The sequence below is a fragment of the Mastigoproctus giganteus genome, chromosome 9 (genome assembly GCF_048544385.1).
Source record: "Mastigoproctus giganteus isolate SK-2022 chromosome 9, ASM4854438v1, whole genome shotgun sequence".
Classification (NCBI taxonomy): Eukaryota; Metazoa; Arthropoda; class Arachnida; order Uropygi; family Thelyphonidae; genus Mastigoproctus; species Mastigoproctus giganteus.
Genome location: NC_143583.1, coordinates 34,969,509 through 34,983,283, shown reverse-complemented (window position 1 = coordinate 34,983,283; position 13,775 = coordinate 34,969,509). Strand labels below are relative to the sequence as shown.

The window sequence follows — 13,775 nt, the reverse complement described above, 5'->3', positions numbered from 1 at the left end:
ACTATACAACAGATACTTCAGAAGTCACACCCACTGCTTACAGAAAAAATAATATAATCTGAAAAGAATCTCAATACATGGAAAAGTAAAATATACTAATCTGATTGCACAGATACCAAATGAGATACTTTGCTATATTGGATTTGTCACTGCTTACCCAGACTAACTGCAGCATACAAGTATTTTTTCTTTGCATGTGATACTGGAAGATTTAAAAAAAAATCATTCCTTCGTTTTTCGTAGCTTAATTTTTATCCAAAAATAAAAAATGTATTGGTATAATTTTTTTTAGTGATTATTTACTTGTTAACCTATAAAACAGAATTTTAAATGAATCATTAAACTTCGTCCTTAATGAACAGCATATGTTTATGCAAAAAAAAAAAAAAAAATATATATATATATATATATATGATTTTTAAGGACCTATTCATCACATACTTCAGAAGTTACACCAATTTGTCAATGCTTACCCAGACTAACTGCAACGAACAAGTATTTTTTTTTCTTTCACATGATGCTGAAAGATACAAAAAAAAAGAAAAGAAACATACTAATTTGTCTCAAAGCTTAACTCAGTTTTTATGAATAAGATTTATAAACATCATTGCTTTCAGGTGGAATTTAGACCATAGTTTTCAGTTACAGAGCAGCAGGTTCAGCCAGTTTGAAGGTGTCATGTAATTACTGTATAAGATCAAAGAATATAAACTACAATGCATTGAACAGTTAAAGGAACAAAGCAAAACAGAAATATTATCCTGCTGTAAGCTGAATTACTCTAATAAACAGATTTTTAATCCTGAGTAAACAACAAAATAACCACACAACACATCTAATCCTTCAATGCATCAGAGAAATTTCTTGAAAGATCATACACTACCCGGTGGTTTTTTAACAATTAAATTTGATTATAATTAATCTATCACCAAACAATTTCATAATAGAGAAATTAATATTAATAATGTGGTTCTTAAGGAGATAAAAACTGTCAATGAATATTAAAAATTACTTTAAAACAACAGTTTTTAATAAAAAAAAAATTAATAACAGAACTTACCAAAATACCTGACAGAAAGATGGTCACCATTCAAAGGAATATCTTTTTCAACAAACTGAATAGGACTTTTGTATGTTGTTTGCCATGGAACTGATTCCCATACCTATATTACAAACATTATAAGGTAATAAATTATCAATTATGATGAAGGAATACTGAATATTGCACATATATATATGTATATATGTATATATATTATGTGAGGTAAAAGTTAGGTAAAAGTAATAAAAATAAATAAATGGCTATGTAGCTATCATTAGAGGCAGCAAATGCACATCCTCCACATGATGCCTAATTATATCTGATAATTAAAATAAATATAATATTTAAATAAAATCATCAGCCAGTAGTACGGCAATAATGCAGAGCGAAATGAAACGCAAAATAATATAAATAAACAAACAGGGAAGGGAAAGTAGAGATAATAGGACAAAAAGGTAGTCGATAATCCCCTATATAATTTAGTCAATTAAGTCATTAAACCCAATTAATAAAAAACGATATAAATTTAAATAATGCCAATTATAAATAATTTAGCGGTACCGCCCTTGAAGGTACCAGTTCCATAAGACGTGAAATATCACCAAAAAAGGGGTTAAAGAAACTACCAAAAAACTAAAATATCAAAATAATAGACTGACCATCATGCCCCATATCGACAAAGCAGCGATTCCATGACCATTATTGGCCTCGTGGTCCTTTGTCGATATGGGGCATGATGGTCAGTCTATTATTTTGATATTTTAGTTTTTTGGTAGTTTCTTTAACCCCTTTTTTGGTGATATTTCACGTCTTATGGAACTGGTACCTTCAAGGGCGGTACCGCTAAATTATTTATAATTGGCATTATTTAAATTTATATTGTTTTTTATTAATTGGGTTTAATGACTTAATTGACTAAATTATATAGGGGATTATCGACTACCTTTTTGTCCTATTATCTCTACTTTCCCTTCCCTGTTTGTTTATTTATATTATTTTGCGTTTCATTTCGCTCTGCATTATTGCCGTACTACTGGCTGATGATTTTATTTAAATATTATATTTATTTTAATTATCAGATATATGTATATATATATATATATATATATATATATAAGTAAACATCATCTAATTTATCTATATAATGTCTATATAATCCTTCAAGTCTATATATATATAATAACTTTAATATTTCATGAAGCCCTCCGGAGCAAGAGTAAGGACTTTTACAGGATTGGAATACTGCACTTCCATCATCTGAGTCAGAGATACCAGAAATGCACAGAAAATGATGAAAAACTGTGAAAAAAAGTGAAAAACTGTGTTTATTAATGATTGAGGATTAATTGATCTAAAAAGGATAATTGTAGGAATTAAATTTTCTGAGGAAAACAATAGGCAGCATTACTTTTGTACCGCCCCTTGTATTATATGCATTCCATAGTGATGGAGACCTAACTTTTTAACAGCCCTCTGTGTACCTGAATAAGACTAAGTGTTTGGAATGCAAGTGTTAAGTGATATTTTGGGTGACAGCAATCTCCAAGCTTTTCTTTGTTTAACAATGAAGTGCATCCAATTCTTTCTTGTCACATATGCTACCTGTTTCATGTACCTGTTTATTAATCATGAAATTGTTGATTTATTTGGTACTGGTCAAATCAGGATCCTTGACTTGAAATTTGGATTTGGCATTTACATATGATTCTGGACATATTGTTTGGCTACAAAGACATGCTCAGATAGGGAATATGTGATGATGGCTTCGTGAACAGGATGGTACATATGAACATAGCAATTTGTTCGTAAGGAAGCCAAAATGCCATATTCCTTGTCTGAATTTTGGATTGTGAAAATTTTGAAATATGTTGCATATATGAGTATATATACAACATATTTCAAAATTTCTTTTCTTTTTTTGAAAGCTCATTTTAATTTGCCAAGCCTTGCTAATACTTATGCTGAAAAAATAATTCTGATATTTCATTATTCCATGTTATTTTGGATTATTGGATTTTTTGAAGACAAAATCCAACAGAAGCTCCAATACATAAATAAATAAATACTAGTTTACCATAAGAGAGGGTACAAATTTTACATCCAATCTTATATGCCCTGGACAGCATGATACCAGAGGGTCTTGCATTATAGAGATAAAACACTATAATAATAATAATTTAAGTATGGCACAGCCATACATTGTAAAATGAAAAAAATATATATATTGGAAAATTTACAATACTAAATAACAACTACGACAATTAAACCAAACACACACACACACTGCATCATGTTAACATACAAAATGTGCAAAAAGGAGAGCATTTATATAACTGGTAGTATACATTAGATTCCCCATAAGATGGTTACAAAATGACCTTAATAATTCCTTACTATAGGCAGATACACTTGCAAAGAGGGATCTATCTGAAATTTGTTAATTAATGCCAGAGAGCAACTTGGAAAACTTAATATATAAACTATTTATAAAATTAACACAATTGTCTAGCAAAACTAAGTTTTTGCATGGAATTTTGTTTCTAGGAGGGATATACCAGGCCATTATTAACCAGAGGAAGGGATATGCAGCCATTCATGAAGATACAATTTAGAGAAGGAAATTACAGATTTCACATTCATTAATTTATCAAGCAAAGAAAAATTTAGATCAGTGATTTGAGTTTTTGATATTGTGTAACTAAATATAGATTTTAAGTCTACCCATTTGAGCATTCAACAATTCACAGACTAAATCAGCTTAAGATGAGAGCTAGCAGAGGTGGACCACATTTTGGAGGCACATAGGATTGACAAGAAAGGCACAGTCACAGTGTATTTTTTTTTTTTTTTTTTTTTATTATTATGGGAGCTGCTTCAGAGATGTGGAATAAATTCTTTTAATAAGCAATATCTTTCTTAGTGAGCCCTGAGCATTTGTGGGAGAATGCAAAAACTGAAACTTTATGGTCAATTAATAAGCCAAGATCTTTGTAAACAGACACAGACAGGTTGGGATGGATGACCATCAACCACAGGGAGAACACTGATTTTTTTTTTTTTTTTTTATTATAAACATGAGCAAATTTATTGGCATTAATCTTGAGTCCAAACTATGAGAAAAAATCATTACTAGTGAAAGAGAATGATTAATTTTTAATTGTGTTAATTGCAGTTTTGTCAATGCTCATGGAAATGTACTAAATTTTTAAATTATCCACATAAGAAATCAGAGAGTCCTTGAATGTCAACAGAGGAGCAATCAAAGCTGAAAAGAGAATACTACACTTAGGAATTCCTGTAGAGGCCTTTCTAGTTAGAATCAGAACACAGGAAGGCATTACCATGTGGTTCAACAGAGGACAGGATAAAATGTAAGATATCCCCTTTAATACCGAAGAAGAAGCCTAATAGGGAGCAAAGTATATAAAGATTGGTAGAATTGGAGGAAGGTGCACGTGGCAGATGTAAAGAGAAAAAGTTCATATTGAATAAGTCAAGTCTATCATACTTACTTTAGCAGCATTTACTAATCTCCATGCATTCAGCAAACCAAATCCATGTTTATTGCTATGAAACAATCCAGCAGCATTTCTGAACCATTCTGCTTCATCAACATCAACCTGATAATAAAAATTAATTAAATATTTCACTTTTAGAGTTTTATTGGATAAAATCTTCACTAGAAAATTAATATTTTTAAACTTTTAACATTTGAAAAATATTAATTTCTAGGCCTATTCATTTAATTTATATGGACCAGTTTACTCTACTTTCAATCATTTCAGCTGTAGAAAAAACTTGTTTTATTGCATTATACCCAGAAAGTTAAAATTAATGTTTCTTTAAAAACTAATATCCTCTCATAACCCATATTGCTGCAAATTCGGTTATGATATTTACTCTTATATGCCAATGCTAACAAAATATGCATTGCAGCCAATCTATATCTACACTGGAAAACTGAAATTTATGACAACTTGAAGACCACTGCTTAACACATTCATTGCTTCCTCACGGAAATATACAGATTCAGATTTTTAATCCAATTGAGAGGGAACAACCCTACTTTTAGAAATTTTTTCTTCCAATTTCACAAAAGGAAAACGAGATATTTTTGTCAAGAAACCTTCACTGGAGGCTAATTAATTCAGTCAAAGTGAGAAGAAAGCCTAAAAATGTCTCTGTCCTTCTCAATACAGATTGGCTCAAACCTGTGGTTTTCAATCCTAAGTCAGAAAGGTCATTGGAAAGGTCAACAGCAAAAGTATTAAAGAAATAGATAATTTCATTTAAGTTTTAAAACTTATTGGGGATTAACCTAGAGAGAGGACAGGAGTGTTTTTTTTTTTAATGAGTTAATAGGAATATAAAATAATCTTAAATGGGAAATAGTTGGATGAGACAAACTTCTTAGATTTGAATATTTGCAGAGATAACAGCTAATGGAATGTTTCACAGATAAAAGGGCAGCTAGAACATATGCTGCATATCTTTCATTTATATGTACTGTTTCACATTTGGGAAATGCGGCATCATTTTCAGGAGATCGGGGAAAATTATCAACTGGCAAATCTTGATTGTCAAATATTCTCACTAGCTGCTGGATTTTATCTGTTATTAAATGCTGAAAAACTGTTGTTTAGTGACTGATGAAAGCACGTGCCCATGTGAAGTTCTAGCTATAATGAAATACTACAAATTATAACTATTTCTTCCCACAATGTATGCTTACAGTTATGATAAATAATTCCTTTTAGTCAGGCATCTTATCTGCAAAAAATAATATTACAAAGAAATGACCACTGTTCATTAAATTTCTAAATTATGAAAATCTCCTGTACAAGTGGCAGATAAACCCAAATATTCTTATCAACAAACCTTTTAATATTGTTATAAGAACACAGCAATACACAACTCAGCATCCCAAATAAGTCAACACAGAATACAATGAAGTGAGATAATCTCTTTATATTAATGTGTGCACCCTTTTAGCACTATTCTCCTGCGAAGAGGCCTATGATATTGGTGTTAGGTCCACTGTTGTTTTGCATATTTATCAATGATATTGATGAAGGTATATCAGGCTTAATGTCGAAGTTTGCAGATGATACAAAGGTTGGCAGGGTTGTTAATGACAGTAATGGCAGTGTGCTACTGCAACAGGATCTAGATAATTTGGGCAGATGGGCTAAGAAGTGGCAACTGAAGTTTAACCTTGACAAATGCAAAGTACTGCATAAGGGTAGAAGTAACCCCAGAGAAACGTACCAACTGTGTGGTACTACACTTAAGGTGGTAGAAAATGAAAAAGACCTGGGAGTAATTGTGCAGTCAGATATGAAGTTTTCTGAGCAATGCAGACAGGCTGCCAGGGCAGGTCATGGGGTTTTGTCAATGATATATAGGAATTTTGCTAACAGAGAAAAGGAGGTGATTATCCCTCTGTATAAGGCAATGGTCAGGCCACGCCTTGAGTACTGCGTACAGGTCTGGAGGCCTCATTTTAGGAAGGATGTAGATTTGCTTGTGCGTGTACAGAGAAGGGCAACAAGATTGGTGAGGGGAATGAAGGGATCCTCTTATCAAGAGAGGCTTAAGTTCTGCAAATTGCAGTGGCTGGAGATTAGGCACCTGCGCGGTGATCTGATTGAGGTATATAAGGCCTTGAATGGGTTGAGCACGCTGAATTCTGATGGGATCCTTCCACTTGTTCAGATTACGAACCTAAGGGGGCATAAATTCAAATTAAGAAAAGACAGATGTAGAATAGATGTGCAGAAATTTGACTTTAGCTAGTGGGTGTTTAATTGCTGGAACAAACTTCCATCTGTCGTTGTGGAAGTTGATAGGTTGAATAAATTTAATGAGGAACTGGACAGGCATTTGGAGGCAATGGTGTGATTTTTTTTTTTTTTTTGGCTGATGCTGCATAAGCTCATACACTTGCTTTCTTGCATCACATGCCACTACTACTACTACTACTACTACTACTACCACATTCAAAGACCTACCAATCTAAATTCTTTTACGAATCCAATCTCAAATTCAAATAATAAATCATGATTTGTTATGAGCAGTGCAGACAGGCTGCTAGGTCAGCTCAGTGTTTTGTCAGTGATAAACAGGACCTCTGCTAGGAGGGAAAAGGAAGTATCCCATTATCTTGAGTACTGCATACAGGTCTGGAGGCCTCATTTCAGGAAGAGAAGGCAATGAGATTGGTGAAGGGAACAAAAGGGTGGTCTTACCATGAAAGGCTTTCTTCTTCTTCCAGTCACGTAGCTCCCTGAGGAGCTGTTGTGGCCGCTAACAAATTCCTCCAACTGCATCAACCGTGTGCTATACGAGCCGCATCACAAAGTTTCATGCCCAGAAGTTCACTAATCCCATCCTTCCACATAGTTGCAGGTCTTCCTCTGCACCTCTTCCCCTCAATTTTTCCTTCCATTATATTCTTCAACAGAGTTTTCCCTTCTTACTATATGACCAAAAAACTTGAGTTTTCTTTTGTTGATGCTATGAAGAAGAATTTTAGGCCTGCCAATTTTATTCAATACCCACTCATTTGTTCTTTGAATCCAAGTAAGAAATACGCAGTATTCTCCTGTAATACCACATTTCAAATGCCTCAACTTTCTTCCTGTCAACTCTTTTCAGATTCCATCCTTCACATCCATATGTGGCAACTGGAAAAATTAACGAATCAATGATTCTCAGTTTCATCTTTAGGGGCAGATCATGAACTCTCCATAATTTTATCAGATCAGCGACCAATGTTTTAGCAATTGCCTGTCGTCTCTTTACATCGTTTGAGCAGTCACTATTTTTATTTATTCTTGACCCTAAGTAATCAAATTCATCAACTTCTTCGGTATCTTGCCCATTAACTTTCACTTTATCGAGATTATCACCAATCATCATAATTTTAATTTTACACACATTAAGAAACAATCCTTTTTTCTTACTTGTCTTACTTGCTTCACATACTCTCCTCAGAGTTTCTTTAAGATGATCCTTAGAATTACAAATTTGCACAGTATCATCTGCATAACAAAGGTTGTTTATCTTCAGTCATCCAATTTTGATGCCAGTCTCTAAATCTTCCAAAGCTTCACGCATGATATCTTTGGCATAAAGATTAAAAAGGTGAGGAGACAAAATACAGCCCTGCCTGACACTGTTACCTATTGTGAAAAAGGTCCGTGTTTCCCATGTTTGTTCTCACAGTTCCTTCCTGTTCCTGGTATAGTAGCTTAATCAGCTGAATTATGTGAATTGGAAAACCCATAATAGTCATCGTTTCTCATGTTGAACACAATCAAATGCTTTTGCATAATCTATAAAACACAAAATGACTGGAACATTGACTTCTTTGCATTTTTTAATAATCAGTCGTAGGCTTAAGATCTGATCTCTGGCTCCTCTACCCCTTCTGAAACCTGCTTGCTCTTCTGGAATTAATTGTTCAAGTTTTCTTGAGATTTTGTTCCATATGATTTTAAGAAGAATCTTGCTAGCATGCAAAATTAGGCTAATAGTCCTGTAATTTGAGCAAATTTTCAGATCTCCTTTTTTTGGTAAGAGGATGAAAATTGATTTCTTCCAATCTGATGGCCACCCTCCCATTTCCCAAATTTTTACAATCATTTTATGAAAAATGAAAGGTTACAGTTCTGCAAACTGCAACATCTGGATACTAGACACCTACAAGGCAATCTGATTGAGGCATTTAAGGCTTTGAATGGATATTGCTGATGGATATTGCATCAATGCTGATGGCATTCTTTCTTTTGCTCAAACTACAAACATGAGGGGACATAAATTCAAATTGAAGAAGGGTGGTTGTAGGATAGATATGCAGAAGTTTACCTTCAGATAGTGGGTGACTGATTGTTGGAACAAACTTCCATCTGTTGTTGTGAAAGTGTGAATTTTGGATAAATTCAAGGAAGAACAAACTTGTGGCTCAAAAATGCTAACAAAAGATTTCATTAGCAATTGAGATATTATTATCTTACAGATTAGAAAACAAAAATGTTTTATTGGTAACAAAATAAAGACATAAAACAAAAAAAAGTATACTGTAATACCTTCACAGCAGTTAGAACAAGAATATACTGTACATCCCTCCAAGACAGACAAGGCTGAACATCCAACATTAAAGCTATCATTCCTGCAGCAAGTGGAGCTGCAGCAGATGTACCTGTATGATGATGTGTACAACCACTGCCATCAACCTTTGTCCAATCTGACGTTACCTAACAGATTCAAATAGAAAATATATGAAGTTATTTATTTGAAAAAAATATAAATATATTTCAAGGAAATAATAAAACTAAAATAATAACATAGCAGAAATGCCCAAAGAAGAGGTGGCCTATTCTTTCAACTTCCAAATGTTTATAACAGTAGAGGCAGATATAAACAATTCTAGAATTACTTGCATTGGAACATGAAACAGTCTGAAAAATGAGGTGTTAGGGATTAAGGCCTGTATGGGAAGTCCTCATGGAAAGCAAATGCATTGGCTGTGGTAGCGGCACTAAGAGTTAAAAAAAAAAAAAAAAAAAAAAAAGTGCAAGTATAATTGCATGTACACTAATGTTGGGGCGTAGTAAATAAATTCGATGAATCTGAATTACTGGTCAAATCACCAAATTCAGACATTGTGAGAATATGTAGGAGTAGGAAGAGTAGAAGACCGGCAGAATTACTCAACAAGTACAAGTCACCGTTGAAAAAAAGCCGTGAAGTAGGGTTGAATTTGAAAGTGTCTGCAATTCTGCCCAGACACGACAGGAGGGAGTATATCATGAGAGCCTTGTCGATCAATTCGGCCCTGGAAAGTTTGTGCAAGGCTCAAGGGGTAGAATTTTTTTCAGCCTGGTCTGTACTTGTTAACAGGAGAGACTGCTTCTACAGGGATGGGATACACTTAAATAGAAAGGGTGCAAGAATATTTGCTGATGCTGTCGAGGTAGTGTTAGGTGGGTCGGAAAACTGCTAGTTTGGGGAGGGGGATACAAGGACTAATAGTTTAACAGTAGCCACTGCAGAGGTGAAAGTGATTCTTGCACTGCTTCTATTAAAATGAGCAGCAGCCTGGAAAACAAGATACAGGATATTTCAGAGACTGCTGGGAGTCATCGCGGAACAAGTAAACACATGGGTTGTGTTAGAGCAGCTAAGAATGGGTGCATGTATACTTGCATTTACACCAATGCTAGGAGTTTGGTAAATAAATTTGATGAATTTGAGGTATTGCTCAAAACATCAAAGGCAGATATTGTTGGGATATCAGAGACGTGGTGTCACACAGATATAAGGAATGCAGAAACTGGAATTTGGGGAATACAATGTGTATAGAAGGGATAGACAGGACAGGAGAAGAGGGGTTATGCTATTAGTTAAGAAACACATAAAATCCAAGGAAGTGAAGCCAGTCGACATTGATGGACAGGGCAGTGTCAAGTCAGTTTGGTTTGACATAAGCATAGGAAAATCAAAATTGAGAGTAGGAGTGTGCTATAGGCCTAATGACTCTGATGAGTATAATAAGATACTGTACAGGGAAATAGAGGGGGCCAGTAAATCAGAGAGTCTTATAATGGGCAATTTTAATTTCCCAGATATTGACTGGAATTTGTGGGTTGGTCACTCACACACTAACAAGGCTTTTGTGGATTTATTGGATGATTTTTTCTACATCAGCACGTTCGGGAGGCAACTAGAGGAAGCAATCCTCTTGATCTGATTATCAGTAGTGATTCTTCATGCATTAAGAATCTGCAGATACAGGAACCACTAGGTGGCAGTGATCACAGTGTGCTGAAGTGGGATTTACTCAAGGAGGTAACTACCATCAGAGGTAAAGGGAAGGGTTTTTGCTTTCGTAAAGGCGACTATGATGGTCTGAGACAGTATTTAAATTCTATACAGTGGGCCCAATTGATGATGTTACCAAAAGTAAACACAAAATGGGAAGTATTCAAAGAACTAATATTGGAAGCTACCAGGCTTTACATACCAACTAAGAAATATTGTTCAAGGTTCAGGCCTAAATGGATGTCAGAGGAGACATACAGCAGAGAAGAAAAATGCATGGGATACATACAAATTGATGGGTGACATGGAAGCCTATGATAGATATAAGCTGGTCTGTAACCAAGTCACAAAGGAGATTAGGCAGGCAAAGGCAGATTATGAGAAATCCTTGGCAAAGGATGCAAAGAAAAACAGAAAAGAGTTCTTTACCTATTTAAACTCAAGAAGGAAAGGGATAAATCAGATTGGCCCACTGGATATTGATGGTTCAACAGTTGAGGATCCTGCTCAGGTGGCTAACAAACTAAACGAGTATTTTGCATCTACATTCTCACATGAGGAGTTATTCAGGAAGGAGAATGTCGTAGGTGAAGTAAACATTGGCAGTGAGCTAGATGATTTTGTAATAACTGAGAGGAAAGTGGAGGGAAAATTGTTGAGGATAAATATAAAAAAGGCACCTAGGGTGGATGGGATCTATCCAGTTATATTAAAGGAGGCAGCAAAAGAAGTAAGCAAACCCCTAGCCATAATTATAAGAGCTTCTTTGGACTCGGGGGAGGTACCACTAGACTGGAGATGTGCAAATGTAACCCCAATTCACAAAGGAGGATCAGAGGCTGATAAAAGTAATTACAGACCTACTAGTTTAACTTCTGTTCCAGAAAAATTAATGGAGGCACTGTTTAAAGAAGCACTGCATGATCATCTAGACAAGAATTCAGTTACAGCTCGGACACAGCATGGTTTTTTTAAGGGAAAGTCTTGCCTGACCAATCTGATTGAATACTATGATGCAGTCACAAAAGAACTGGATGCAGGGAATAACTTTGATATTATATATTTGGATCTTAGAAAGGTTTTTGGATACTGTTGCACATGGAAGACTGCTGCACAAATTGGAGCAGTGTGGCATTGGAGGAAAATTGCTGCTATGGATAAAGGGATGGTTGAGTAGCAGAAGACAGAGAGTGGTAATCAATGGACACTGCTCAACGTGGACTAATGTTATTAGTGGAGTTGCTCAGGGTTCAGTGTTGGGTCCGTTGTTGTTTTCTGTACTTATAAATGATATTGGTGATGGTATATCAAGCTTAATGTCCAAGTTTGCAGACGACACAAAGGTTGGCAGGGTTGATAAGGACGCTACTGATGCTATGCTGCTGCAACAGGATCTGGAAAGGTTGAGCAGATGGGCTGAGAGGTGGCAAATGAAGTTTAACATTGACAAATGTAAAGTACTACATATGGGAAACAGTAACCCCAGAGCAACGTATCAACTCTGCAGTACTACACTGACAGTAGTAGAGAATGAAAAGGACCTAGGGGTAATTGTGCAGGGAGATATGAAGTTCTCTGAGCAGTGCAGACGAGCTTCAAGAGTAGCTCATGGTGTCTTGTCAATGATATACAGGAATTTTTCTAGCAGGGATAAGGAGGTGATTATTCCCTTGTATAAGGCAATGGTCAGGCCGCACCTTGAGTTCTGTATACAGGTCTGGAGGCCTCATTTCAAGAAGGATGTAGAGCTGCTGGAACGAGTACAGAGAAGGGCAACAAGATTAGTGAATGGAACAAAGGGTTGCTCTTACGAAGAAAGGCTTAAGTTTTGCAAATTACAGAGTCTGGAGACTAGGCACCGGCGAGGTGATCTGAGAGAGGTGTATAAGGCCTTGAATGGTTTGAGCATGCTCAATGCTGATGGAATTCTTCCTCTTGCTCAGAATAATCACCTGAGAGGGCATAAATTCAAATTGGGGAAAAACAGATGTAGGATAGATGTGCGGAAATTTGCCTTTAGCCAGCGGGTACTTGGTTGGTGGAACAGACTTCCATCACTTGTTGTTGAAGTTGATAGCCTAAACAAATTTAAGGCTCAGCTGGACAGGTATTTCGATCGAATGGAGGGGTGAAATGGGAGGGTTTTTTTTTTTTTTTTTTTTGCTGATGCTGAATAAGCTTGCTTTCTTGCATCATATGCCTGTACTAATGCTAATGCTAATATCAGAGACATGATTGGATTAGGTTCAAAGTTTTATTTTGTAAAATTTTAACAACAAAGGCTATCGTGCACCAAGGCAAAGTTATAAATGTAAAAAATAAGTTCTAGTAACCTTTGAAAGAGGTTACCTCATTGAAAGATTATATAAGTCTATCTATTTTATATAGATCAAAAATATATGCAGTATTTTATATACATACAGTCGGACTTCTATATAACAAAATCGATCATTTCCTTGAAAAAATTCCAAAAAATTCATTAAAACAGAAATTTTGTTATAAAGAAATATGACCTTTTCAACAATGAAAAATACTGTAAATTCAGAAATATACTAAATGATGGGAAATAAATCAGAAATAAGTGGGAATGAATAAATTTTCTAACATTTTAAAGCAATTAAGTTATCAATATATACAAATTAAGAAATCACTACTTACATGATGCACACAATGTATTAGTTCACTTTTAAGAATTATGTCATAAAATATTTGGTTATTTTTTGTTGTACACTGGATTCTACTCCACACCATTCACAAAAATGTTTGCATTAGTTTAAACACTGAAATATATTTTTTGCCACATTTTCTTCCCACTGAATGCCTCCACACAAAGTTTGAAATGCTGCCAACATTTCTTGTTTGGAAGGTTTAATATAGGTCCTCATTTCATCCAATTCATTGTTGATAG

General features: G+C 34.9%; 1 protein-coding gene across 1 annotated transcript in view; it reads right to left on the bottom strand.

Annotated features, from left to right (window-relative positions):
• LOC150080142 (proprotein convertase subtilisin/kexin type 7-like) overlaps window positions 1-13,775 on the bottom strand; it is a 214,815-nt gene that overhangs the window by 81,250 nt on the left and 119,790 nt on the right. The window contains exons 15-17 of the mRNA XM_090380627.1: window positions 9,133-9,300; window positions 4,555-4,662; window positions 1,061-1,163 (exon numbers count right to left, since the gene is read on the bottom strand). Of these exons, the coding sequence (XP_090236753.1) occupies window positions 1,061-1,163; window positions 4,555-4,662; window positions 9,133-9,300 (379 nt within the window). The remainder of the gene's footprint in view (window positions 1-1,060; window positions 1,164-4,554; window positions 4,663-9,132; window positions 9,301-13,775) is intronic.